This window comes from Rhinopithecus bieti, unplaced genomic scaffold (assembly GCF_001698545.2).
Source record: "Rhinopithecus bieti isolate Rb0 unplaced genomic scaffold, ASM169854v2 scaffold_14454, whole genome shotgun sequence".
Lineage (NCBI taxonomy): Eukaryota > Metazoa > Chordata > Mammalia > Primates > Cercopithecidae > Rhinopithecus > Rhinopithecus bieti.
Window position 1 is genome coordinate 637,003 of NW_016808228.1, and position 27,966 is coordinate 664,968.

The 27,966-nt window shown below is 50.7% G+C and overlaps 3 protein-coding genes across 15 annotated transcripts in view; all 3 read right to left on the minus strand.

The window, feature by feature from the left end:
• PILRB (paired immunoglobin like type 2 receptor beta) overlaps positions 1 to 9,745 on the minus strand; it is a 15,193-nt gene extending 5,448 nt beyond the window's left edge. For 2 of the 4 annotated variants that reach the window (XM_017886044.1, XM_017886046.1), the window contains exons 1-3: positions 4,197 to 5,058; positions 3,495 to 3,884; positions 3,013 to 3,234 (exon numbers count right to left, since the gene is read on the minus strand). In XM_017886044.1, the coding sequence (XP_017741533.1) occupies positions 3,013 to 3,234; positions 3,495 to 3,884; positions 4,197 to 4,251 (667 nt within the window). In that variant the 5' untranslated portion in view covers positions 4,252 to 5,058. Of the gene's footprint in view, positions 1 to 3,012; positions 3,235 to 3,494; positions 3,885 to 4,196; positions 5,059 to 7,845; positions 9,633 to 9,661 lie in introns of those variants that run through there. The other 2 variants (XM_017886047.1, XM_017886045.1) reach the window with 2 other exon arrangements.
• Positions 9,733 to 13,975, minus strand: PVRIG (PVR related immunoglobulin domain containing). 2 transcript variants are annotated; one of them, XM_017886041.1, is made up of 7 exons: positions 13,555 to 13,975; positions 12,241 to 12,399; positions 11,186 to 11,924; positions 10,750 to 11,100; positions 10,541 to 10,667; positions 10,394 to 10,454; positions 9,733 to 10,291 (listed from the first exon to the last, which is right to left on the minus strand). In XM_017886041.1, exons 3-7 carry the CDS (start codon positions 11,301 to 11,303, stop codon positions 9,980 to 9,982), a joined length of 969 nt encoding a protein of 322 aa, XP_017741530.1. In that variant the 5' UTR covers positions 11,304 to 11,924; positions 12,241 to 12,399; positions 13,555 to 13,975; the 3' UTR covers positions 9,733 to 9,979. The 2 variants fall into 2 exon arrangements, with proteins under 2 accessions (XP_017741530.1, XP_017741532.1); XM_017886043.1 differs by having other exon boundaries at positions 9,735 to 10,291; positions 11,186 to 11,444; positions 11,816 to 12,399.
• A 6,332-nt stretch (positions 13,976 to 20,307) lies between these two features.
• Positions 20,308 to 27,966, minus strand: part of STAG3 (STAG3 cohesin complex component) — a 45,612-nt gene continuing 37,953 nt past the window's right edge. For 7 of the 9 annotated variants that reach the window (XM_017886053.1, XM_017886051.1, XM_017886049.1 and 4 more), the window contains 5 exons: positions 23,548 to 23,722; positions 23,181 to 23,288; positions 22,842 to 22,923; positions 20,905 to 20,976; positions 20,308 to 20,697 (listed from right to left, as the gene is read on the minus strand). In XM_017886053.1, coding sequence (XP_017741542.1) covers positions 20,689 to 20,697; positions 20,905 to 20,976; positions 22,842 to 22,923; positions 23,181 to 23,288; positions 23,548 to 23,722 — 446 coding nt within the window. In that variant the 3' untranslated portion in view covers positions 20,308 to 20,688. The remainder of the gene's footprint in view (positions 20,698 to 20,904; positions 20,977 to 22,841; positions 22,924 to 23,180; positions 23,289 to 23,547; positions 23,723 to 27,966) is intronic. The other 2 variants (XM_017886054.1, XM_017886055.1) reach the window with 2 other exon arrangements.

Sequence of the window (27,966 nt, forward strand, 5' to 3'; positions counted from 1 at the left end):
AAAAAAAAAAAAAAAAAAAAAAAAAGGAAAGGGTATTCAATCTTGTCCGATGTTTTTTCTGCAGCAGTTGAGATGATCATATGGATTTTGTCCTTCTTTCTGTTAATGGGATGCATTACATTGATTAATTTTCCTGTCTTGGGTGATACCTGCATTCCAGGACTAACTCCAACTTGGTCATGGTATACAATCCTTTTAACGTGCTGTCAAAGCTGGTTTGCTAGAATTTTGCTGAAGAGTTTTCCATCAATATTCACCGGCCTTTTTGTCTGTATTTTGTGTGTTGTTTTTCTTGCAGGGTCTTTATCTGGCTCTCAGGTCATGGTGTTGCTGACCTCACAGAACGAACCTGGAAATGTTCCCTCTGTCTTTGGTCATTATCCCGCCCTACCTCTTGTTGAACCTCATTGACTCTCGTTCCTTTGTAATCTACTATTTTGCAGATTCTCCAAGCTTCCTGCCGGCCCCTCTGCTCTCCATTCCTGCTCTCTCACTAGCTCCTGGACCTTCTGTGATCTCCTGATCTCCTGATTTTCTGCTGGAATCACAGGTGTGAGCCACTGCACCCGGCAAAACATTTTTTATATAGTTAAATTTATCAATATTTTAATACATGGCTCCTGGGTTTGGTCATACTGAGACTGTCTCCACTCTATGGTTATAAAATAATCTCACGTGCTTCCATGAGGAAGTTGAGGCGCACAGCCTTTGTACCTGCAAGCCTGCAGGCAGCCCCGACCCCAAGCTCCTCCCCTCTGTGCTTTCCTAGCTGATAGGGCGAATCTCCTTTCACTGAAGACTTTTTTTTTCTTTTTATAGATGGAGTCTCGCTTTGTCACCCTGACTGGAGTGCAGTGTCACCATCTCGGCTTACTGCAGCCTCCGCCTCCCAGGTTCAAGCAATTCTCCTGCCTCAGCTTCCTGAGTAGCTGGGACTACAGGTGTCTGCCACCACGCCCAGCTAATTTTTTGTGTTTTTAATTGAGACGGGGTTTCACCATTTTGGCCAGGCTGGTCTTGAACGCCTGACTTCAGGTGATCCACCCGCCTCGGCCTCCCAAAGTGCTGGGATCACAGGCGTCAGCCACTGTGCCTGGCCTGAAGACTTTCTTGATGGTAACTTACTGTCAGGTTTGGAGGATATTGAGGTAGAACTCATTGATGCCTGGAGCCTTGTCCTCTCTTTTGAACTGGGAATGTGTACATCCAAGTTTCCAAAGGACAACTCTGCTGAGATGCCACACATGGATCTCCAGTATAACAGATTCCAAACTGGCTCGTGAGGTGGCTCAAGCCTGTAATCCCAGCACTTTGGGAGGCTGAGTTGGGCAGATCACGAGGTCAGGAGATCGAGACCACCCTGGCTAACACTGTGAAACCCCGTCTCTCCTAAAATTACAAAAAAGTAGCCAGGCGTGGTGGCAGGCGCCTGTAGTCCCAGCTACTCAGGAGGCTGAGGCAGGAGAATGGTGTGAACCCAGGAGGCGGAGCTTGTAGTAAGCTGAGATTGTGCCACTGCACTCCAGTCTGGGCAACAGAACAAAACTCCATCTCAAAAAACAAACAAACAAAAAAACAAAACAAGACCAAAAAAAACAAAACAAAACAAATAAAAGATTCCAAACTAAGCGAGGCATCGTTCCCCTCCAAACATAGTCTCCTCCTCTATTGTCTACTGTACTTGATGGTTTCATCACAGCCCCATGCACCCAAGTGGAAACGGATGCTTCTTCCTGCTCCCTTGCACCTACAGCAATCAATCAATCTCATTGGTTTTTATTACTTAATATTTTCTAGGATCTGGCCCTTTCCCTCTCTCCGCCTCACCCCTGCACTGCACTGACCCAGCCTGGCCCACCTCTGCCCGCTGCTCCACAGACTGAGGTCTCCCATGGGGAGCTGAGGTCACCCTTTGCTGCCTCACGCTGCCTCTGGGATCAGAGGCTATTGGATGTGATTTCCAAGGTCGTCTCCTCTCCTCTCCTGCCTCCTCCACCAGCATCAAGCTTCCTACAGCTCCTGGAATGGTTTCCTCCACCCGCAAGGAAAGTGAGTGACCTCTACACCACCCTCACCTCTTGCCAAGCTAATTCTTTTCTTCTTTGAGACATCTGCAGATGTCACCTCCTCTGGGAAGTCCTCCCAGATTACCTCTCTCTCCTCCTACCCTTGTTTAGTGATACCATAGCTCTTTCTCAATGAAGCAATTAGTCCTTGAGGCAACTGACAACTCCACACCCCCAGTTCCCTGAGAACAGAGCCTATGCTTTATCTACTTTGCTTCTCCAGTTTCAAGCCAGGCCGTGGCACGTGGGCAGTCAGCCAGTGCCTGCTGAGCTCAGCCCAATTCTGGTCCCTTCTCTTCTCTCTATCCTTTTCCCAGGGCAGACCCTCCCCTCCCCAGGAACCTTCAGGGGAGGGTGGATGATTGATGACTTGAGAGAGAAGTAGCTGCGGGGATCCAGCTGTGTAGAGAGGACTGGGGGCTCTCTTTTCTTTCTTTCTTTCTTTTTTTTTTTTTTTTTTTGAGACGTAGTCTTGTTCTGTCACCAGGCTGGAGTGCAGTGATGCGATCTTGACTCACTGCAACCTCTGCCTCCAGGGTTCGAGCGATTCTCCTGCCTCAGCCTCCTGAGTAGCTGGTCCTACAAGCGTGTGCCACCATGCCCAGCTAATTTTTGTATTTTTAGTAGAGATAGGGTGTTACCATGTTGGGCAGGATGGTCTCAATCTCTTGACCTCATGATCCACCCGCCCTTGGCCTCCCAAAGTGCTGGGATTACAGGTGTGAGCCACTGCACCCAGGCTGGGGGTTCTCACACGTGACCCTGCACCACCCCACTGCAGGAGCCCCCGAGATGCAGACGCCCCAGCACAGGCCACGGAGTTGGCCTCAGTGGGCTTGAGGGGAGCCAGCAGGGTCTGCATATTTCTGAAATCCCTTAGCTGCAGGTGGGCTCTGAGAAACCCCAGCTTGGAGGCTTGAGGAGACAGCATGTCCTGGGCACTTACCTTTCCTTCTTCTCCACCTGAGGAGGCACAGCAGTCCCAAAGTGACAGTTTTGAGCACAGCAACAGCCAATGCTACACTGACAGCAGTGTCCAGACTTAGGTGCCATGATTCTGAGTGCCCTTTGCCTTCTGTGACCCTGAGTCCAGCTGTGGTGGTTGCACTGCTGGGCCTCCAGGTGGTAGTCGGGCTGCTGGCCCTCCAGGTGGTGGTGGTCATGACAGCTGGGGAGAGATGAGGAATGAGCAGACCCTCTTCTGGGGGTGCGGGCCATCAGGGTGAAGGGCATGGTGTGCTGCTTTCTAGATTGGGGGACATTCAGGATGAGCAAGCCGCTCTCAGAAGCCCACACAGGGAAGGGGTAGCAAGGTGAAATGCTAACAGTTCTCAATCCAGACAACTGGGTTTAAATGTGAAGACATCACCAGTCACCAAAAATCCTGACTGCAGTGGGCAGGGCACGTGCCAGGGCAGCTGGACTCACCCTGGGTGATGGTGAGTTTGGTCCCCTCAATGGACTGCCACTGCTGCCTCCCTGATCTCCGTGTGTCCAGCTGGACTCGGCAGAAATACACAGACTGGTCCTCCTTCCGCAGGTTCGAGATCCTGAGGAGCCCGTGGTCCTGACCCTCTGTCCAGTTCAGAAAGAGCCGGTTCGAGTAATCCTCGTGAATGAAAGCTGGCCTTGTTCTGTAGAAGAACTGCCCGTGGTAGTGGCCCCGTCTCCAGGATATTTTCATGTTGGGAGCTGTGGCTAACTCCCAGGGGTGATAGAAGGAGAAGGGAATTTCCACGGAGCCACCCATAGGGGCTGAGAGGTGTTTTGGTTGAGTGACCCCAAAAGGGCCGCTTGGACCGGATCCCGCGGAGCCACCTATAGGTGGGAGGGAGAGAGTGTGGGAGAGACCTTGAAGCCACCGCAAGACACAAAGAGGGTGACCCTAGACCCTCCCGCACCTTCATCCACAGGCAGTCGTGTGACAGGTGGCTGGACTGACTTCTGGCCTGGGTCTCCCACTCTTCAGGCATGGGAGAGAGAGGATGGGGGCACCTGCCCCTGTGGGACCCACCCTTGTTTCCTGGTAGTGGGAGCCTGGGGCCTCCTCAAGATGTCCCACCTTTGTCTCGGGTTGGCCTCTCCTGTGGTTTGGGCAGAGCCCACATCTGGGCAGTCCTGGGCACTCACCAGGCTGCAGAAATGCTGGTGGCAACAGCAGGGGCAGCAGCAGGGGCCAGCCCATGGCCTTGCTCTCCTCCAGGGGATGGGGAGACCAGCAGAGCCGTCCAGGCAGGAGAGGGGCCCTGTGGAGGGGCCACCTGGGGGTTGAGGTGAGTGGGGGGAGCCGGGCTCAGGCTCCGCAGAGGGCTGTGGGGGCCGGGAGCCTTCCCCAAACCCGTGTACCTCCAGGGTGACCAGCACTTCCTTTATCCATCTGGCTTCTTTTCCCTTATTGCAAAAGGGCCTCCCTTGTGGTCAGTGTCAAGTCAGCCCTGCCCAAGGGCCCCAGTGCCCACCTCCTGCTGAGGGGCCGGGCCTGACCTTGGTTGGCTGGGCCCCTCCCACCTGGATCCCCGCAGCCCCACCTCACTCAGCCTCACTTCACTCAGCCTCACTTCTCATCCTTCTCTCTGCCCAGGGCCACCACAGGCTCTTTCAGGGAGAGGAAAGGCAGGCCTGAATCTCTGCCCTTCTGTGTCCCAGATTCAGTCCTCAGGGAGGACTAGGAGGAGGAAGCTGGTGGAGGTCACAGGCGCTCAGACCCCAGCCCAAGCACCAGAGTCCCCAGCTTGTCCTCTGTCCCTCTCCCTCCCCGGCAGGGACTCCCATGCAGTCCCCAGGCACCACCAGGGCCCAGCTGGCCTCTTCCCATCCCAGGCCCGCTCCCTTGGTGCAGGGACCACGACCTTGCTCAAGGGGTGAGGGGGCTGATGGTCCCCTACACAGACTGGTTCTTCTGGAGGCCACCCCTTCGCACCCTAGACGTGAGACTGGATCTGCAGGCTCCCCTCTGACCTCCCCATCCTATGCAGGCGGGGACAGGGCTCCAAGAAGCACNTTTTGAGATGGTCTCACTGTGTCACCCAGGCTGGAGTGCAGTAGTGCGATTTTGGTTCACAGTAACCTCTGCCTCCTGGGTTCAAGTAATTCTCCTGCCTCAGCCTTCTAAGTAGCTGGGAATTACAAGTGCATGCCACCATGCCCAGTTAATTTTTGTATTTTTAGTAGAGACGGGGTTTCACCATGTTGGCCAGGCTGGTCTCGAACTCCTGGCCTCAAGTGATCTGCCCACCTCAGCCTCCCAAAGTGCTGGGATTACAGGCATGGGATACGGCGCCCAGCCACTGAGGACTGACTCTTGGTTCCATTCCTGCCTTGCCCATGAGCCATGGGACCCAGCTGGAAGGTCACCTGCTTACCAGGCTATCCAAGGAGGGGTCACATAGAACTTTTAGCCAACAGCCTCTGGGTAGCTCTGGAGGGCACATACTCCCCAAGGGCCTCAGGCCTGGTACCGCCACGTGCGTTCTCCGTAGATGCAAGGTGCACATTTATGTCACTTTCCGGGCCCCGGACCCAGCTGAACCCCCATGGGAGATTCCTTTTGCATCAGGATTTCTGCTCTAGGATGGTATGAGGTCTCCTGGGTGGTTCATCCTCCCTCCCCCAGCATCAGTGACAGGGCCTGGGGCTAAGCCTGGGGCTGTGGCTGTCTCTCAGAGGGGGCTTTTGGGAGGAGGCAGCCCTGGAGGAGGGCATGATTCCAACAGGGGCAGAGCCTAAATGCAGCCTGTTAGCCCAGCAGGTGGCCATGGGAGAGGCGTGGGATGCAGTGTGTTCAGGTGCAGGGGCAGGGAGGGGGCTGGGACCCTGCACCACATTTTGAGAACTGCTGCTTGTATGTCCCCACCTTCCCTCAAAAACTATCCTCCTTTCCTCACCAGCCAAGTCTATCCCTGCCCCAGCCCCTTGCCCCCCATCCTTGGCAACCACCCTGTTCCTGCTTTCCCCCTGAGATCAGGAATGAGGCACAGACGTCTGCTCTCATTGCCTCCCTTCACAGTACTGTCCTAGCCAGTGTGTTACACTGGAAATACAAGTGTTCTGTGTCTTCTTCAATTCTGTATTGATCTATTTGGCCACCATTCATCACAGGGCCCATATTATCTATATTGCCTGCATTCTTGGCCTTTTTTTAGTGGGGGACATGGTCTCGCTCTGCCTGTAGGTGGGATTATAGCCACGTACCACAGTTGCCCTCTAATTTTCTTCTTTTGCAGAGACGTGGTGTCACTCTGTTACCTAGGCTGGCCTCAATCTCCCAGGCTCAAGGCATCCTCCCAATGTGCTGGGATCACACACATGAGCCACAGGGCTGAGCCCTTTGTACATTGCCAATGCTCTGGCATCTGGTCCCTCACTGACTAGGGAGAGACTCCCCCTCCCAGGGGTGGCCGACTGTAAAATTTTTACATCAACTTATTAAATCAGCTGGTCAGTTCTGACCAGGAGCCATGCTGAAATTTTGATTTAGAAGCTCTTATTCAGGCGGGGCACAGTGGCTCACATCTGTAATCCCAGCCCTTTGGGAGGCCAAGGTGGGCGGATCACCTGAGGTCAGGAGTTCAAGACCAGACGGGTGAAACCCCCGTCTCTACTAAAAAAAGAAAAATACAAATATTAGCTGGACACAATGGTGCACACCCGTAGTCCCAGCTACTCGGGAGGTTGATGCAGGAGAATCACTAGAACCCGGGAGGTGGAGGTTGCAGTAAGCCAAGATCATGCCACTGCACTCCAGCCTGGGTGACAGTGAGTCCATCTCAAAAAAAAAAAAAAAAAAGATCAATTTGGGGATATTGACCTGTTAACAGTGAGCCTTAGCCAGGCACAGCGGTTTATGCCTGTCATCCCAGCACTTTGGGAGGCCAAGGCAGGCAGATCACTTGAACCCACAGTTTGAGACCAGCCTGGGCAACATAATGAAACTTCATCTCTACCAAAAAAAAAAAAAAAGAAAAACTACAAAAATTAGCCAGGTATGGTGGCACGTGCCTGTGGTCCCAGCTACTTGGGAGCCGGAGGCGGGAGGATCGTTTGAGCCCAGGAGGTTGAGGCTGCAGTGAGCTGAGATCCCACCACTGCACAGCCCGGATGACAGAGTGAGACCTTGTCCCAAAATACCACCACTAGGCCATGCACGGTGGCTCACGCCTGTAATCCCAGCACTTTGGGAGGCTGAGGCGGGCAGATCATGAGGTCAGGAGATCGAGACCATCCTTGCCAACATGGTAAAACCCCGTCACTACTAAAAATACAAAAATTAGCTGGGCGTGGTGGTGGGCGCCTGTAGTCCCAACTACTCAGGAGGCTGAGGCAAGAGAATCGCTTGAACCCAGGAGGCAGAGGTTGCAGTGAGCTGAGATCATGCCACTGCACTCCAGCCTGGTGACAGAACAAGACTCCATCTCAAAAAAAAAAAAAAAAAAAAAAAAAACCCACCACCAAAACAACTATGAGCCTTGTGATATATGAACGTGGTGTATCACGCCCTTGACTTAGGCCCTGACACTCAGGCCTTTCAGGCATGATCTGGCCTGGCCCCCAAGCAATGTCAGCCACACCACCTGGTGTAGATGTGAGGCTGCTCGCAGAGCACCTTCATCAGCCAGCTGCGCCTCCACCCACCAGGAGCATGCTTGTCCAGGCCTGCCTCCTGCTCTCCTTCCCCAAGAACTCCTCTTCCTCCCAGCCCTGTGCCCCCTGAGTGGGTTACAGCAATGCTTTGCACCTCAGGCTCCACATCTGTCAAACTAGACTTCCTGAAAATACCCACCTCCTGACTTGTTGTAAGATAAGACCATCTGGGAAGAGTTGCTCAGGCCTTGGGAGCCTCCTGGTTTACAATCTTCACATCCTTGTAGGCCTCCTCACTCTTCTCACGTACCTGATGCTCAGTGTGAGCCACACAGGCACTACACGGCCAGGGAGGGACCCCCAGGATTCAAATCCAGGTCCATTCAAAGCTGAAACCTTACTTTGGGCCATGGGTGCTGGGGCGTGTCCTGGGCGCCTGGGGCCACTGGAGGGGAAGCAGGTGCTGCTGCTGGGCTGACTCAGCTCTTCCCCTGGAGCACATCAGCTCCCTCAGGCCTCAATTTCCATGCACACTGAGCCAACAGCACTCTGGTCTCTGGGTCTCAGGCTCAACCATGCATCACAGCACAGTGCACCACACACTCTCAGGGCGCCCTTTGTCGCTGCTGCTGGCTCTGACACTTGAGGCCGGGCAGCACGGAGCAGGCTGGATGTCGGGATACTTTCTGGATCCCAAGATGTTTGGCTCCAAGTCCCACAGGGACCAGGCTGGGCTGTAGTCTCCTAAGCTTATGGAAGACAGGTTCAGGCCGGGGGACTCTTCCTCCACTGTGTGATAGGCAAGTGGCCCTGGCAGGGGGTCCCTCAGAGCTCCCCCTTTGTCTGCTTCTTAGAGAAACCCAGCTTTCTGGAGATCCCCTTCAGGCTTCCCCTGAGAAAGCCCCACTGTTCACACCCGTCCAGGGTCCAGGGTGCTCTTGCTCTCTCCCTTCCCTCCCTGTCATCTTCCTCCCGGCACTGCCTTCCTCACCCTCCTTGGGGACCTCTGCAGCAACCCTTCTTCGTCTCTTCCTTGAGCCCCCAGCCCTGGAGGAACTGCTGAGCTACCTAGACCAGTGCTGAGGGTTTCTGGGAGGAGGAGGATGACCACCAGCCAAGGAAGGCAGGCCTGACCACCTGCAACCACGCTCTTCCCAGCACAGTGCAGAGCTGGGAACTGGATGGGGCTGGGTCCTGGCAAGGCCACATCAGGGCCTGCCTGGGGCAGTGTGCTGGGCTGCGGAGGGTGATGAGGGTGGATGCAGCCTCTGGGCAGGCCGTCCCTGAGCTGGACGTAGGGCGTGGCTCCTGATTGGCAGCTGGCACTTCCTGCGATGTCCCCATGCAGTCCCTGGGAGGGTCTGAGGGGTACCCCAGGGGTACTCACCCCAGCTCGGGGAGCAGCCTCAGCCTGGCTCAGGAACGACACTGTCCCGCCACCTAGGGCCTGCCACATTCCTGGGGAGTCTTGAAGCCTAGAGCCCTCTCACTCACACCGTCTTGTGTGGCAAAAGCCCATCAGGCCCAGGCTGTGGGGCCCACAGGCAGAAGGGCTGGCTCTGGATGGAACATTTTGTGGGGAGGCCCCCATGTCTGTGAAGGCCTCTGCCTGCCCGGAGAGCAGGTGGGGGAAGTGACTGAGGGAAGATTTCAGGCGAATCCCCCTACTCTCCACCCCCTGCCTGACACCAGCTGTGGAAGGAGGGCATCAGGACCGCAGACCAGGCCACAGCAGGGAGCCCGGCAGAAGGATGCCAGGTCAAACCACAGGGACTTCTCTCAGGCTGAAGCCCCAGGAACCCTTGCAGCTGTCCTAGGACATGGTGGGATCGGAACAGAAACCATCCTGCTGGGATCCCCCAATTCTATCTAGGCAGCTACAAGTGTCCCTCAGGAAGCTCCTCCAAACCCCGTCACCCCGAGAAGCCAGGAGAGATCTCTAAGATTGGGACACTGCCCTCTCCCTGGGCCAACTCCAGCCCTGCAAGGAGGCCCCAACCCACTCTGGTTCTCACCTGGCTTCTTCCTCCAAGGGTGGAGACTGCCTCCCCAGTCTCTTCACCCCCAAAGCAGCAGCACAGCCAAGGCCCAAGTCAGAGAAACTGTGTTGCTGACTTAGTCATGGCAGGAAACGACTGGAATGGGGTACTGTCACTCACACACTCACACCTGTGCCCACACACCCCCACGCATGCACACACACAGACCACATCCGCAGCAGGTGGGCCTGGCCAAGTACCCGTGATACACTTATTGGAGGCCCAAGAATAAAGTAAGGGGGTGGCGCCCAGGAGGCCAGGGAAGGGGAAAGCCCAGTGGCCTCATGGTCTCTCTCATTGAACTCCGAAGCGTCCTTCCATGGCCCTGGGCTCCCGAGCGTCAGGGAAAAGAGTGAGGCTGGGACCGGTATGGGGAGGCCTCTCCCCTGCCTGAGTGTAGAGTCCGTTCTCAACAGAGACAAAGCTGCCACGTGCAAGGATGGGTGTGGAGGCCCAGGCGGCAGGGCCCTGGGGCCGGTGTGCGGCGTGGGTGGGGAGCGATGCCCACCCGTTGGGGTGAGCCGTGTCCAAAGTAGCTGGGCAGAAGCTGGTGTTGATAGTGGCATAAGGGTCGTGGAGAGTAGCCTGGGAGGCCTGGCTGGGTGCCTACACGGGGGAAGGAGGGTCAAGTGAGTCTGTATAGCTTGGGTCCAGCCCTGGCCCCAACTCCCCCTGCCACCTCGTCCCCAAAGCAGCCCCCCTCCTCACCCATGCTCGTGCTGTCAGTGCCTGGGAGTTGGTGTGGGACGGCTGGAGCCTAGGGGTAGGGCTGGGAGAGAGCAAGGATAGTCAGAGCTCTGCAGGGCATGTGGCCAGCCCAGTGTCAGGGGAATGTGAACAGGGCCCAGGTCTCACCGGTGCTTCTGTCGGCGCAGCAGGTGAAGGAGGTAGCCACAGCCAAAAAGGAGGACTCCCGAGACCCCCAAGATCCCTGCCAGGTCTGCCCGCAGAATGGGGACAGGAGTTGGCGGGGCAGAGAGACCTGGGCACAGAGACAAGAATCAGATGGGTGGCCAGTACCCGAGCCCCTCCCTGACCTCCTGGGCCCCTCGTCCTGGCCCCACCTGGGTCTGAGCTGGGCGGGAGGCTCCCACAGGCCTCCCAGGAGCCTTCAGGGAAGGATGCAAACTTGCAGCAGAAGGTGGTGTTGGTGCAGGGGCTGCTGGCCCCAGAGTCTTCCAGGGTGAGAGAGATGCTGCTCTGGGTTTCCCAGCGGGCCTGGCGAGCAGGGGCCCATTGCCGGGTGCCAAGTTCTGGGTGCAACACAGCCAGCTTGGTCCCCCCAGCACCATCGGGGCCTCCCCAGCTCACAGTCACCAGGGAGATGGAGCCAGGCCCCAGGAACCCACAACGGACAGTGAAGGACGAGAGCTCGGTGGCTTCCATCCGAACTTGCACCCACACCTCTGGGGTCCCTGTGGAACAGCAGCAAGGTTGGTGGGCTGTTGTCCTACATCACCCTCCCTGCAGCCCCTGCCCCTCTCTGGTGCCGGCACTCACCTGCAGTGACACACAGAGTCAGCAGCACCCAGGGCAGGGCCAGGGTCCGGTGCCCCATGGCCCCCTCCAGTACGGGTTCTGGGGACTGCAGGGCCGGCACCTGTGCCTCTGTTCTCATCGCAGGAAGTCTTCATGTTGTCAGCAGCCAAACAGCCACTTCCTTCTCCCCTCTCACACCTTCCCCAGAGGTGGTGAACACAAGGTGGCTGATTCCCTTCTTAAAGTGACAGTGAGGGCCTGCTCAGTCCCCAAGGCTGTGCTTCCGGGTAACAAGGCAGGGTGGCACAGGTTGGTGAGAACCTAGCCCTGGCTAGGCCTGGGGAGGCCAGGGGAGGGGCAGAGTAGCTGCCAGGGTCTGGAAGGACTCCCCTTCCCTGGACAGCAAGGGATGCCGGGCCTCCCTAGGAAAGGGCTCTGTCCCACCCCTCACCCAGCTAAGGAACCTGGGAGGAGAGAGTCCCTGGGAGTAGGAAGCCAGCAGGGAGGACCTGAAAGCCAGCCCAGTGTGCGTGACCTGCCACCAATCTGATGTGGGTCCCACGCTTACACCTACAACCCAGGCCTCCCCAACAACCCCCAGCCTGACTTGCCTACTGCACAATCATACCTCCTGATCTACCCTGAACGTACCCCATACTGGGCTCTGCTCCAGGCGCCGTCTCCCTTGTCATAGGTGATGGCAACTGGCTTCTGGCTGCTCAGGACCAAAGCACAGCCACCAGTGCCTCTTCTCTTTCACCTCCAATGCACCAGGAAATCCTGTTGGCTTCTCACCCTGACCAAAGGACCACTTCTTCCCAACACCCCCCAACAACCCCCAGCCTTCTGACTCCAGGCCTAATATTCTCCTGCCTGGAAGAGCAGAAACAATGGAGAATTGGCCTGGCTGGTTTCAGTTCTCACTGCAGTGGCCAGAGTGACCCTTCTGAACCCAAGTCAGGCAGGCCACTGCCCTTCTTGACTCTCACAGCCCATGACACCCAGAGTCAACGCCTCAAGGACCATCCATGTCCTGCCATCCCCACCTCCCCTGCCCTCCTACTTCACGTGCATACCTCTGAGTTGAATTAACAGCAGCAAGATTTGGAGGTGACCAGGAGGAAACGGGCTGGCCCTTACCGTGAGGTGTGCACAGACAGGGAATGAGAGGCCAGCACTTTAGGATGAGTCCAGGAGTTTAAGACCAGCCTGGGCAACATGGTGAGATCCTATCTCTATCCAAAAAAGAAGAAATAAAAAATTAGCCAGGCGTGGTGGCAGGCACCTGTAGTCTCAAGTATTTGGGAGGCTGAGGTCGAAGGATCGCTTAAGCCCAGGAGGCAGAAGTTGTAGTGAACCATGATTTCACCACTGCACTCCAGCCTGGGTGACAGAGTGAGACCCTGTCTTGATAAATAAATGTTGCTCTGAATTGCTTCCCTGCTTATGTCACTTCAAGGATGCAAACTGACCAGAATGCTGCTAGGCAGCAACAGGTGACCCTTTCCAGGGATCAGTTTGCTTTGTGTGCTGTGAGCCGGAATCTAGGGTCCAGTGAGAGCCCAGGGTGCTGTCTTAAGGTTGATCTTGTCCACAGTGTGGTAAGGACTGAAGAGACAGCCCTGTCCCAAGTCACCTCTCTGGGCCCTGGTTTGCCCCTGTGTCAAAGACTCATCATGTCTGCTTAATCCTGTGGTGCTGGCTGGATGTGGTGGCTCATGACTATAATCCCAGCACTTTGGGAGGCTGAGGTGGGTAGATCACTTGAGCCCTGGAGTTTGAGACCAGCCTGGGCAACACAGTGAGACCCTGTCTCTACAAAAAATAAACATTAGCCGGGTGTGGTGGCTTTCACCTGTAGTCCCAGTTACTCGGGAGGCTGAGGCGGAAGGATCACTTGAGCCTGGGAGGCGGAGGTTGCAGTGAGCCAAGATCATGCCACTACACTCCAGCATGGGCAAGAGTGAGACCCTATCTCAAAAAAAAAATTAAATATTAAAAAAATACAAAATAAGAATCCTGTAGTGTTTGACACAAACCAGGTTTGGTCTCTGGGGCAAACTCTGTCCCCTCATCCACACCCTGCAGCCCATAGTGGTCTTCATGGTACCTATGCAGCCAGTCACCCATGGCTCCCAACATTCTCTTCACCCTTTGCCCTTCGCCAAGGCCACCTGTACTGATCTCCACACCTGCCTCAGACCTGCTTTTACTGCTTTCTCCACTACCATCCCCCAGGCAGGGTGTGAGACTGGTGCAGAGGGGACCTACCTCAGGTGGCCTGACCAGTGTAGCTGCAGAGCACCTAGGACACCTGAGGCTGCTGCATATCTACCTCCCTAGTCCGAAAGACCCTTGCCTCCCACTGAAAGAAACCAAAAATGTTTAACCTCAGAATAGGCTTCTTAGCCATATTTTGGGATGGTTGACCAAAGGGCTTGTAGGCAGCTGTGGGCCTGCAACATGGTCTTCAGTCAGGGACATCCGCCTCTGCAGAGGAAACGGTGGAATAGACAGCAAATGCACATAGCCTTTCTCTGCAGTCTCCGTGTCTGGATCTAGGAAGACAAACTGAGAGGCGGGACCCCTTTAAGGGTCTGAAGGACTTGCTTACCACAGGCTCCATAGAGCACCAGCTGTGAGGTGTCACCTGCAGAACAAGACCTTTGCTAGCCAAGTCTCTCCTCTCCCCTTCCTTTAACCTGTTTCGCTGTGCTCTGGGCCTCCCATTATTTCCGTAATTTCAAGATGGTTATAAAAAGTGTCAACCATCTGGCTGTTTCTTTTTTTATATATTTTATATGACTTGTGCACATGTGTGCACACAATAACATTTTTTTGTTGTTGTTGTTGTTTTGAGACAGAGTCTTGTTCTGTTGCCCAGGCTGGAGTGCAGTGGTGCAATCTAGGCTCACTGCAAGCTCCGCCTCCCGGGTTCACACCTGGTTAACATGGTGAAACCCCGTCTCTACTAAAAATACAAAAAAATTAGCCGGGCGTGGTGGTGGGCACCTGTAGTCCCAGCTACTCAGGAGGCTGAGGCAGGAGAATGGCATGAACCTGGCAGGCGGAGCTTGTAGTGAGCCTAGATCAACTGGATGTCAATGTCCCCTCTTCATGGGTGGCTGTCTCAGTCCTAGCACTGCTTCCACTGGAAGAGTCTGAGCTCCTCCATCCTAGCCTTGGTTCTGGGCAGCAAACAGCTCAGACCTGAGCAGCCCCTGTTCTTCTGTAGGCCCATGGGGCCCACTGCAGATAGGAACCCAGGCAGCTGATTTGGATGGCCTCAATTCCTGGCGTCAAAACACAGGGTTCTGGAGGGCCTAGTCTCACCACAGAGAAAGGGAAATGGCTATAAAAATCCAAAATATTTTTGACAGAGGACTAGAGGCCTCCTCCTCCCCTAAATACTTTGGCACTTGATACAACCTTAGGGAAAAGGAAGCCAAGAAGACTCAGGAGTTAAATTTTCTCAGCAGCTGGCCAGAAAGAGAGCTTGAAATTAGAGGAAAAATAAAGTTGTTTCTGCTCACCTGAGTTCGTAGGGTAAGACTTGTGACTGCTGCATTTATTTTTACATGTATGTTTTAATGTTGTGAAAAGGGCCGCTTTTGTTCCTCTGTAACTTTAATTATAGCTTACCCTTTATCACAGTAATACAGCTAATGTGAGGTAGCGTCTTCAGTGGATACTATGTGCTAAACCCATTCTCAGTGATGCACATACATCAGTTCCATACTTAACAATCACTTTATGTGGGAAATAACTTGCTCGGGGTGGAAAGGCTACTTACACAGTGAAGCCAAAATTTAAACCCTGACAAAAATTTTCACTTCAGAACCCATAATATTCAGCATTATGTGGAGCTGCCTTCTCCCACACCTTGGTTAAAAAAATAAAACTGAACTGCAAGATTGTGTCAGCAAACGGCAGTCGTCCTCTCTGCCCTGGCAGTGCAGAAGCCAGGAGTTGAACCCATGTTTCTCACCAGGTTAAGCTGACTTGCTAAGTTGGGATGTGACCTCAGAGACAGAGGCTACTCCAGCAATACAAGATGCTTTATTTTTCTGCTTCTACCTATGCCACCCAATCCCTTCACTGGGCCTAACTTACTGAATCAAATTAAGTATATTTCCCTCCAAGTTTCCCCAGGATTCTGGGCTCCTTTGCACACTACAGGTCTTCTCTAAACGCCCCGGGTTTATCTATCCTTTGGTGAGTTTTCAGCTCTTCTCCTTATTTCTCTGCCCTGTCCTGACCAAAAATCTTCAGTGCCTGTTTCTCTCTGACATCCAAATCCCATACACATCTAGGGGTAATTGGTGAATCTGAACTGATGAGTGACTCGTTTCGTGAATCATTTCTAGGATCTCGGTATTTCATCCTATCCCAAGGGAAGGCTCTAAAGAGCTCAAGGAAGACCTCACCATGTCTATGTGTGAGAAGAAACCTTTCACCCCTTCACTATCACACCCTATCATCCAAGCACACATTCCTCTTTCATCCCATAAACTCCAGTCAGTGTCACCTGGAGTTACAAGGATGGGGCGACTTATCTAGTAACTGAAGACTCTCAGTAATCTGAAGAAAAAAAAAAAAAATCTCTTCACTTTATAACTCAGGAGACAACACCAAGTCACTTCCGGCAGAGCTCATGGCCACAGTGCAAGTTTAAAAAGGTAAAGCCTTATTGAAAATCATTAAAAGTAATCTTAAAACAATTATTCAGGCCGGGCGTGGTGGCTCAAACCTGTAATCCCAGCACTTTGGGAAGCCGAGACGGGCGGATCGCGAGGTCAGGAGATCGAGATCATCCTGGCTAACCCGGTGAAACCCCGTCTCTACTAAAAAATACAAAAAGCTAGGCGGGCGAGGTGGCGGGCGCCTGTAGTCCCAGTTACTCGGGAGGCTGAGGCAGGAGAATGGCGTAAACTCGGGAGGCAGAGCTTCCAGTGAGCTGAGATCTGGCCACTGCATTCCAGCCTGGGCGACAGAGCAAGACTCCGTCTCCAAAAAAAAAAAAAACACAAAACAATTATTCAATATTAACAGACAATGCCCAGCGGTGCCATGTGGGAGGCAAGCCACCCAGCTGCCAAGGCAAGAGACCAGGGCACAAGCTGTTCCAGTATAATAAAGAAAATATACAGAATAAGAATAGTTATACTAGAAATATAGATATGATTATATATGAGAATATCACTAACCATTAGTTTATAGCATTACTCTTTATTCCAATATTATAATAATCTTTGTTTTACAATCATTATACCTACGAAAAACCAGGCCATACAGAGACAGGAGCTGAAGGGACACAGTGAGAAGTGACCAGAAGACGAGTGTGAGCCCTGTGTCATGCCCAGACAGGGCCACTAGAGGGCTCCCTGGTCTAGTGGTAACGCCAGTGCCTGGGAAGGCACCCGTTCGTTACTCAGCAGACCTTGGTCTAGTGGTAGCAGACCGGGAAAGGGAGTCTCCCTTTCCCAGGGGGAGTTAGAGAAGACTGTTCCACCACCTCTTGTGGAAGGTCTGACAGTCAGGCCCGCCCACAGTCATCTGGAGGCCTAACCGTTTCCCTGGGATGCTGTGCTTCAGCAGTGACGCACCTGTTTCACTTTCATGTTCCGCTCTGTATACCTGGCTCCACCTTCTAGATACCAGTAACAGAATTAGTGAAAGTATTAAAGTCTTTGATCTTTCTGAGAAGAGCATAGAAGAAATAATGACGTAAGCTGTCCTCTCTCTCTCTGCCTCGGCTACCTAAAAGGGAAAGGCCCCCGTCCGGTGAACACGTGACTCACAGGACCTTATCAATCATTGGAGATGACTCACACTCCTTACCCTGCCCCTTTTGCCTTGTATACAATAAATAGCAGCGCGGTCAGGCATTCAGGGCCACTAGTGGTCTCCACATCTAAGTGGTAGTGGTCCCCTGGGCCCAGCTGTCTTTTCTTCTATCTCTGTCTTGTGTCTTCATTTCTACAATCTCTTGTCTCCACACACGAGGAGAAAAACCCACAGACCCAGTGGGGCTAGACCCTACAGTGCCAGACCCTGAAAAGCACTGCTCTGCATCACTTGTCAGGCTGGGCAAAGGCCTCCGTGCCTGCTACCTGAGCTGGCCTCAGCTTGGTCCAGCCTGGCCTGGGCCTGGCCAGTGGGAGGTGCTGCTGAGAAGCCGGAGCCCTGGGCTGTCCCAGCTGGCCGGCAGGGGGCTTGCTGTCACGAACCCTTCACAGGGGGCTTGCTGTCACGAACCCTTCACAGCTGAGCATGTCAAGGTGAAGGCATGCACAAAAAATATCCACAGATGTTGTGCAGCAGAAATAAAGAAAAATTCTAATCTTTTAAGACACAAATATAGTATCGCTACTTGGCCTTTTGGCCAAGATCAAGTGTAGATAAAAACATTGTAAGTCATTATTCCCCTGGAATATGATCAGTATCCTGAAGGAAGAGGCAAACCCCCAGCCCATCACCACACCGCAGCTTGTGCACTTCAGGTTTTGTGCTCCCAAACAATGCCTATTCTCATGAGGGTACTGTTGTCTGCACTGGGAAATCATCCTCTGACCTGTTCACAAGTCTTTCAGGTGAAGATTTTCAGGGGGTTTGGATCTATTTAAAAAGCAATTAACAGCAAAGAGGAACCTAATCCACTTGCATTTGCCTGTTTTTGAGAGGTACTCCTGGCAGTTATGAAGGTCATTAAAATTAATATCAGAATAAACAACTTTTTTTTTTTGAAACGGAGTCTTGCTCGGTCGCCAGGCTGGAGTGCAGTGGCGCAATCTCGGTTCACTGCAACCTCCGTCTCCTGGGTTCAAGTGATTCTTCTGTCTCAGCCTCCCGAGTAGCTGGGACTACAGGCGCACACCACCACGACCAGCTAATTTTGTTGTATTTTTAGTAGAGACAGGGTTTCACCATGTTGGTCAGGATGGTCTCAATCTTTTGACCTCGTGATCTGCCCGCCTTGGCCTCCCAAAGTGCTAGGATTACAGGCATGAGCCACTGCACCCAGCCCTAAACTGAACTTTCAACTGAACTTCAGAAAATGTTGAATCATGATTTAAAAAAATGTTTCTCACTTTGCTCTCACTAAACCCTTTTTTAAGAGCAAAAAGGTATTTTGCACTGTTAACCAATGAAATATTTTAAAACACTTATTTCATCAACTCATCTGTTACATTTTAAATGTGTATAATATAGAATATGTTTATATAACCTAAAAATTTTTAAAAACTGATATAAATGTCCAAACATTGGGAGTCTTATGACTCTAAGGCCCTGTTCCAGTTGCTATGGCTACATAACAAACCCCTCCAGACTGAGTGGTGTAAACCACCATCTTATTATGCCCATGGACTCATGGTCAGGAATTTGGAAAGTGCACAGAAAAGATGGGCTGTCTCCGCTCCCTGATGCCTGGACCTCATCTGGGAAAACTGAAAAACAGGGGAGGTTGGATCATCTGACTCCCGTCTTTACTGAGTCTGGCAGCCAACATGGATGTTGGCTGGGACCTCGGTGAGGGCTGCTGGCAGGAACACCTACACACGGCCTTTTCCTTCGGCTGCTGGGCTTGCTCACAGAATGGTGACTGGGTTCCAAGCGTGAACCCAAGTACAAGAGACAGGAAATGGAAACTGCCAGTTTCCTTAAAATCTGGGCCCACTAACTAGCACGGCATCATTTCTATCATCTTCTACTAGTCAAGCATCACAGAGCCCATATTCAAGGAGACAACCTAGACCCAGCCACTCAATAAACAGCGTCAAAAGCTTTAGGGAGTATGGTGTCAAGCTCCCAGATTCAAAGGCTGTGACTCAACCCAGTGCACCGGGCTGCCTGGCTGTACACAGGTGTCCATATTGACGCAAAGCCCCCAAGCTGCTCTTATCTTCTTGTGAAGCACCCTTAGCTTGGCTGATATTTAAATAACTCAGGAATCTTTCCCCTCCTAGATTCTTAGAGACTCCACATCTTCTCCTCAGTTCTCCCACTCTGTTCCCTCATCCCATAAAACAGGCTCCTCTCTCTGGAGCTATTCTACCTGAATACAGGCTAAAGATCTCTCAATGAGTTAGCCTTCCCCCCAACCCAGCTCTGACTCCTTCGGACTCCTTTCCAAAAGGAGACCCACAACCCAATTTCTTCTAGCTTTTATCTGGGAGGGCAGTTGGGGGCAGGGAAAGAGAATAAAAGGGGTGAGGTAGTCTTGGCTAAGTGACCTGATCGCAGGAAATCATGGCTCTTTCTGCACAGATCACTAGCTGGATGGCTGTATCTGGCCTAGGAGACCATAGTGAGAACCTGTCACTAAAGCAGGTGCCCATGATGGGAAGAACTGGAAATTATATCTAAAGAGAGAGGCTGAAGCGTTCCTTAAACCACAGAAGAAAACAGTGAAAATACAAAATGACAACAGCTGTCTTCAAATACTGCTTGTCAGAGGGACAAGAAAGAATAGAGGTGCTGTGCTGCTCCACAAGGCAAAACAAGAGCAAACGTGTGAGTTTCAAGAGGCCAGCCCTGAGGCTGCACTGCGGCAGTCTAGGTGAGAGATGATGGTGACAATGTGTGGAGGACATAGGCCAGAGAACATTTTTCACCAAGTCTTGACAGAACTTGGTGAAGAACTAGCTGGAGAAGGCAAGAGTGAAGGTGACATCTGTCACTTGGATTTTAGGGTTGGACATTTACAGTAACTCCTTAGTTTCATTTTAACTCTTAGATACTGTAATTTGATCAAATTCCAAATTATGACAGGTACCTTTGGGATGACAGGATAAAATTTCCTTTGGAAAGAACCCCTGGGTGAAGGCTGCCAGGACACATGGCCTGGCCTGGCCCGCGTGGGTGAGACAAGCAGATTTACAAGTTCCTGCTCTCCCACCTGTCAGCACAACTTTCACTGCTGCAGAGGCTGTGGCCACTAGATAAACTACTCACAGGCAGTTAATCTCTCCCTATCTCCACTGGCTCACCCCGCCTCTCAGTTACTAAGCAATACTTCCTGGAGAGACTGTAGACAAAGCACCTGCGGGGTGTGGGGACACCTATACACTGGGCCATGGGACAAGGCAGACGAAGAACCTGACCTCCATCAGTTTAACGATCTTATTAAGCCACACCTTGGGAACGTGTGGATTCAAACATGTTTATTGAGCGAATCATTAGGACAAAAAATAGGCTGAGAAAGATGTTCCAAAAATCCAGGAAACTATGGGCTCTTTCCATTAGACATAGAGAGGCACTGCCCCTCTCCACTCCAAACAGAACAGGAAAAAGGCAGGGGGACTGGGTCACAGTGCATTAGGGAGGACACGGTCTCTCAGCTTCTCTACCCCAACATCACCAGAGGGAAAGGTTAGGTTAGAAAAACAATGCCCAACTCCTTCCCCTCAGAGCCCAGGGCTGAAGCCTGGGGGAATGCTTCATTTTGCTCCTTTTCTCTTTGCCTTTTCCAAATGGTCACATCCTTGAGGTAGGGAGTGAAGCTGGGGAGGGGCCCAGTCATGTCAGAAATCCTATAATGAGAAAGATGAAAGGAATACACAGGACACAGCAACAGGCCAATGGGCAGACCGTCCTCCCCCGGGTTACTGTAAAAGCCCCAGAGACAGCTCAGAGGGCCACCCCCAGGCTGTAGCCTTTCTGTCAATTTGATGAGTACATGGGTTGCCTGCCAGCATTTCCCAAGGACACATAACTCCTCCTGCTCTGGGGACACTCACCTCAACATCCAGCTCTGTAGAATCTAAGAGGTCCAGCCCACGCTCACTGGGGGAAGAGTAGCTACTTGCTTGCTAGAGAGAATGAGGTTAAAAGTCAAAAAGGCCTTTCCACACTCCTATCACTTCGCAAACAAAAAAACCAGTTCCTTTCCCAGCCTCATAAGAACAAATATGGGCAGAGCAGGCCCTTATGCCACCTCCTGGTACGGATGTTAGTGTGGACACGAGGATTGGTCCTGACTGCAGAGCGCTTCTTGGCCTGCTGACTGAGCCCCTTCAATGCCTTTGGTTTGGAAATCAGAAAATGGATTTTTCCTGATATGTTAGGAAATAATACTTTAACAGAGGCCTTGCTCTCTAGTCTCTGGTTTGAAGCTATCACTGTTTGGTTTCTCCTTCTGAGCACAAGACTCCCCTGTTCTGTTCTATTCTGTTCTTTTTCCCTCCCTGCAGAGAAGAGAACAGAACAGAAGAATAACAGAAGATACAGAGCCTGTAATGGACTGAATATCTGTGTCCCCCCAAACACACATGTTGAAATCCTTCCCCCAGCGTGATGCTGTTTGGAAGTGGGGCCTTTGGGAGATGATAGGGTCATAGGGGTGCAGCCCTCATGGATGGATGAATGCCCTTCTAAGCCTAGGTCAGAGAGCTAGCTTGCTGTTTCTCCTCCAGGTGAGGATACAACTAGAAGCCAGCAGTCTGCAGGCTGGAAGAAGGCCCTCACCAGAACCCAACCCTTGGACTTCAGCCTCCAGAACCATAAGAAATAAATTTCTGCTGTTTGTAAGATACCAGTCTATGGAATTCCGTTACAGTAGCCTGACCTCAGACATAGCCCTTTTCCATGTATAAAGTGGTTTTACCTTATATTTTATGTAAAAGGTCCATTTTATTTATTTTTGAATTGTTGATTTTTTTTTTTTTTTTTTTTTTAAGAAACAGGAGTTTACTATGTTACCCAGGCTGGACTCCAACTCCTGGACTATTGATCCTCCTGTCTCCACCTCCTGAGCTGCTGGAACTACAGGCTAACAGTTCTGTTTTAAAGATAAGAAAATGGGCTGCACGCAGTGGCTCACACCTGTAATCCAGCACTAAGGGAGACTGAGGCAGGTGGATCTGCTCGAGGTCAGGTGTTCGAGAATAGCCTGGCCAATATGGCGAAACCCCATCTCTACTAAAAATACAAAAAAAATTAGCCAGGCGTGATGGCACATGCCTTTAATCCCAGCTACTTGGGAGTCTGAGGCAGAACCGCTTGAGCCCAGGAGGCAGAGGATGCAGTGAACCGAGATTGTGCCACTGCACTCCAGCCTAGGCGACAGAGAGAGACTCTACCTCAAAAAATAAAAATAATTCAAAAATAAAGATGAGAAAATGGAGGCTGAGAAGGCTTAAAGCGCTAACTTGACATGGAGTTGAGGACTAGCACTCAGGTCACCTCACTCTAAATGCCAGGCTTTTCCCACTACACCAGCAGCATTTCCTCCTGGGGAAACAGGCTAGGTTAGAAGGGGAGTGAGAGAAGGGACAGGGAGGGGAAGCCCTGTAGTAGGGAGAGGGAGGACAGGGGGCAATGTGTTGGGAGGAGAGACACTGAAGGGGGCTGCCACCTGGACTGAATGACCTCCCACCTCCAGCATTAGGACTTCCAATTCCTAGGAGGTTCGGAGGCAACAACATTTACTTAGGGATTGGGAGCAAGAGTGCTATTCCAACCTTCTTTGGTATTTGTAATTTATTTTCCTTATTCTTTACTAAAAGTAGAGTCCAAGCAAGTCTAAACCAACGTATAACCTGTCCTCCTTTACTCTAGATTCATTCAGCTTTCAGAGACTAGGGATCACCGAGTGGGGAGAGGGGAAACACCCTGGCTTCTCTTTGGCACATCAGCCCCTAGTTCTTGAGAGAGAAGTGCAGGGTGGTCCACTCACCATGTCTGTATCCTGCTGTTCTTCACTTGACTCATCCTGAATTTCTAACTCTTCTTCCTCGTCCTCTTCCATAAGGCTGAGTCTGATGTAGGGGCAAAGAGTCAGGCTTTTCAAACTGTTCTTTGAGGACCCCTGAGAGTTTCTCAGACACCCGGGGTGGGGGAAGTGGGGAGTAGTAAGTACAACATAGTAGGTTTCCAGATTGTGCTGACAGGAAGTGCTCTGTGGCTAAAAACAAGTCCAAAAAGCACCCACAGAGAGGCAATGGGTGAGAAAGGAATCTCCTTACAGTGGGCAACAGATCTGAAGTGAAGACAGGAGATGATGAGAAAAGCTCACCGCATCAGCTGGTTGCCCAGACCAGGACCTGAAGGGTTGTTGCCTGGAGTCTGGAAATACTGTGGACCCAAGAACCTTGACCTCTGGGTGCCTGCGAGGGGCTGACTGCTGGGAATGAAGCAGGATCAATGATGGGATAAAAATCAAGAGTAAGAAGAGGAGGATGTAAGGCAGCTGGTGTTAATGGGGAGAAAAGCTCAGTGTTGGGAGAGATGCATTTTAAAGCTAAAAAATGGAGAAGGATTAGAGAAGAACCCACCAATGAGGGACTGCTACAGCAGGGAACTACAAAACAGAAACAGCAAGATGGAGGTAGCCAGACACCAAACTGGGAACTCAGACACCCAGATTCCCTCCATGGCCTCACCCCTGGGCAAAATCCAACTCTGAGCCATCTTCTTCCTCCATCTCTTCCAACCCCCACAGGGGCTGCCTGCTCTTCACGGCTGTGGAGGTGAGGGTAGGCGTGGGCGGGATGCTGTTCAGCTTCAGACTTTCTTCCTGGGACGAGGAGACGTCCTCTCTGTTATGCTTGGCAGGCCCTGCCAAGCAGATGCACACATTAACCACAGCCCAGGGCCTGCAACAGGTGTGCTCTCTTTCCAAGACCTGCCCGGGATTTAGTAAGGGAAAGTCAATCAAGAAGAGAATGGAAAACCTGTACAGCCTCATTCTGTTGCCCTCAAATGGGCACAGCCCAATGTACTAAATACATAGCCTTATGTACCAAAAAGTAAGGCTTAGAGAATTGTAGTTAGGCCTTGTCCAAGGAAAACTTGCTACATAGCTTAGGAAACTAAATGGAAAGATACATAAATATACATTTCACAGATAAACTGTAACAGGTGAACAGGTGAACACAAATATGAGGGAGTGTTGGAGTCTCTAAGATTGAGAGGTCTGAATTAGCCAATGAAGACATTTGAGATCCTATCCAAGATTTCTGTGGTCAGAAAAAGCTTAAAATGACAACAGAGTTTTGGTACCAGAGGCCAGAGTGGATGCATGAGGGCCAGGAAAGAACTGGAAAATAGGAGACAGGATTTTCCAAAAGCTAGAAAAAAATGAAGTGATTACAATGCCAGTATAATTGATATGATATGAAGGGGGACTTAGCTCCTACAGAGATTGGAGAAGGTAGAGGAGGAGAAAGAATCCAAAGATTCTCACTGCCTGAGAAAACCCAGGCAATACTATTTTAAAGCATCAATCAAATTGATATTAAGTCTGTTAACTGTAAACAGTCACACTCCCGTTACCCTCCTTCTCCATGGCCATGTTCATCCACTGAAAACAATAATCCCAAAGTGAGCTGCTATGGGTTTAAGCAGAGGGCTACAGAAAACAGGGAAGAGCCATACCCCGGGCTTGTATGCCCAGAGGGGAAACCTTGGGGCCCCAGGTGTGTCCTCCTGATCTCCCCGAGCTGTTAGTGGTGTGATGCCCGAGGGCTGGGCCCTTGAGTCTCTCCTCTTCTCCATCTTCACTGGCTTCTCCATCTTCACTAGATTACCCAGACACTGAGGTTCACATCCTTAAACATCACCTACACTCTGCCACATCCCAAAGGGATCTCAAGCCTTCAGCTGTCCCCTGAACTCCATCTTAACAGCCCCTACGGTTTGTTCAACATCTCCGCCTGTAATCCTGTGGCCAACACCAATGCCCCAACCTTCCCCCACAGCTATCTTCACACTCTGCCTTCCCCATCTCAGATACTGTCAACTCCATCCTTCTGTCAGGCCAAAACTTGGAGCTAGTCTCAATTCCTCTTTTTGTTTTATATCCCACATCCAGTTTGTCAGAAAAGCCTACTAGAGATACCTTGAAAATGCACCCAGAATCTGGCCGTTTTTCGGCACCTCCACCATTGCCCCTGGCTTAAGAAGCTCTCTTATCTTGAATCTTGGGCTGGATTCCTACAACAGCCACAGCCTCCCTGCTGGTCTCCCCGCTTCAAGCCTTCCCCCATCTCCTGTCGTTTTCAACACAGCAGCCAGTAGGATCCTTTAAAAACAGAGGTTGATCCTGTCGTTCCTCTGCTCAAAATCCTCCAACGGTTTCCTACTGCACACAGAGTAAAAGTCAGTCTCTGCCTTAGATGCTCTGGGATCCTGCACCCTATTTGGTCTCATATCCTACCATCTGCATTCTGGCCATTAATGGTCTTCTCTGCTGTTCCTTGAACATTCCAGGAACATTCCCCCCATCCCCTCATGGCCTCAGGACTGGATGCTTCCTTTGCTATGCTATTCTGATGCACACTAAGCAGCCTCCCTCACATGTGAAAAAAATTCGCTGGGAGGCCAATAGGCTGAAATGTCTCCTGCACTTTGGGTTCCTAAGTCAGCAAACTGAAACTCAACTCAGAGTGAAAGTGTTGTGTGTAACCTAGGAGAAGGAAACTTAAGCTTAACCAGTCAGAAACTACTGACTAACCTCTAACAAGAGATTTATGGTCAGTTAACCTCTAAATATGAACTTTCCACTTTAACCAATTAAATATTTTCTTTGTCTTGCTCCCACAGACACCTTATAAGTGTCCCCACTGGTTTCCTCAGTGGTGGCACCCTGAACTGCTTGCGGTCTGTCACTGCCTGATTGATAAACTGCTGAATGCTCAAATAAACCTGTTAAAATTTTAATGTGCCTAAGTGTATCTTTTAACTTATTTTATGCTTTTGCCCAACATTTGTGTTCTTGAGTCTTCCCTTGATCAGTCTTTGTAAGACTGCAATCCCCAACCCACCAGGATTCCTTATACTCCTCCCTGTTTTTTGCCATAGCATTTACTACTATCTGACACCCTCTAAAGAAAGAGATTTTTGGCTTTTTTGTTCACTGCTGTATTCCCAGCACATGGAGCTCAGTATCTATTGAATGAATGAAAACAATCTCTTCAGTTTTATCTTGTCTTCACAAACTCTACGCTTTAGGCAGAGCGATCTATGTACCTTCATGCTTCGCCCAGCACACAGCGTTCTATGCTTTGCTTGTGCTATTCTGCCAGCCCATGATGCTCTTCCTTCCTCTGTTCAGCTTACACAAATATTACTTATTTTTTAAGCGCCAGCATTTCCATCTTCTTGGTAAAGCCTTCATCATTCTCTGAATTCTACAGCATTCATTTGTACAAGCCTTCAGGCAGTTATTTATTGGCAATTGCTCATAATTCGGGTTTTCCATAATTAAAATTTTCCCTTTTCCTATTAGATGATAAGCTGCTGGAGGATTCTTCATGGCCCCTAAAACACTGAACATAGTATCTTGCATATAATAGGTTCTTAACAAATACATATTAGTTAATTGATTAAAGCAGAGTTTCCTGGTGGTATAAGATATAATTTTAGGTGGTACACAGAAGACAGCAAAAAGAAATCACACCCCATCTCACACCATACACAAAAATTAACTCAAACTGGATCACACATCTAAATTAAGAGCGGCCGGGCGCAGTGGCTCAAGCCTGTAATCCCAGCACTTTGGGAGGCCAAGACGGGCGGATCACGAGGTCAGGAGATCGAGACCATCCTGGCTAACATGGTGAAACCCTGTCTCTACTAAAAATACAAAAAACTAGCTGGGCGACGTGGCGGGCACCTGTAGTCCCAGCTACTCGGGAGGCTGAGGTAGGAGAATGGCGTGAACCCGGGAGGCGGAGTTTGCAGTGAGCTGAGATCCGGCCACTGCACTCCAGCCTGGGTGGCAGAGCGAAACTCCGTCTCAAAAAAAAAAAAAAAAAAAAAACTAAATTAAGAGCTAAAACTGTAACTCTTAGAAGAAAACACAGGAGTAAATCTTTGTGACCCTGAATTAGCCAACAATTTCTCAAGATAGGGCATCAAAAGCAAAAGCAACAAAAGGAAAAAGTAAGTTAGATTTCACCAAATTCAAGAATATTTGTGTTTCAAAGGATACCACCAATAACATGAAAAGATAACCCAAAATATGGGAGAAAATGTTTGCATATCATAAGAAATCTCGTGTCTAGAATATATAAAGAATACTTAAAACTCAACAATAAAAAGACAACCCTATTTTAAAATAGTAAAGGATCAGAACAGACATTTCTCCAAAGAAGATAAACAAATTGTCAATAAGCACATGAAAAGATGCTCAATACCACTGGTCATTAGGGAAATGCAAATTTAAACCACAATGAGATACCACACCTTACAGTTACTAGGAGATGGATAAAATAAAAAATAATAAGTACCAGTGACAACATGAAGAAACCAGGGCCCCCATACATTACTGGTAGGATTGTAAAATGGTGTAGGTAGTTTGGAAAACAGTGTGGTAGCTCCTCAGAAACTTAAATATAGAATTGCCATATGACCCAGCAATTCCACTCCCAGGTATATATCAAGAAAACTGAAAAGATGCATCTACCCAAAAGTTTGCACATGCATGTTTAGCAGCATTATGCATAAAACAGCCCAAATGTCAATCAACTGACAAGTGGGTAAGTAGAATGTGGCATATCCACACAATGGCATATTGTTTTGGCCATAAAAAGGTATGAGATACTTATATATGTCAAAGTATGGATGAACCTTGAAAACACTGTGCTAAGTGAAAGAAGCTGGACATAAAAGGCCACATATTATATGATTCAATTTATATGAAAGGTCTGGAATAGGCAAATCAAGAGATAGGAATTATATTAGTGATACTAACCTAAGGCTGGGAAGATGGGCAGAGACTGTGAATGGGTATGTGGTTTCTTTTGGAATGATGAAAATGTTCTAAAATTAGATAGTGGTGATGGTTGTACAATTCAGTG

What these genes read in the sequence shown, in the direction of transcription:
- PVRIG (XM_017886041.1), bottom strand. Translation starts at nt 11,303, where the DNA reads ATGAGAACAGAGGCACAGGTGCCGGCCCTGCAGTCCCCAGAACCCGTA. An exon ending in GACTCTGTGTGTCACTGCAG is followed by an intron (nt 11,101 to 11,185) that starts GTGAGTGCCGGC and finishes GCTGTTCCACAG; the next exon opens with GGACCCCAGAGGTGTGGGTG. An exon ending in CACTGACAGCACGAGCATGG is followed by an intron (nt 10,292 to 10,393) that starts GTGAGGAGGGGG and finishes TCCCCCGTGTAG; the next exon opens with GCACCCAGCCAGGCCTCCCA.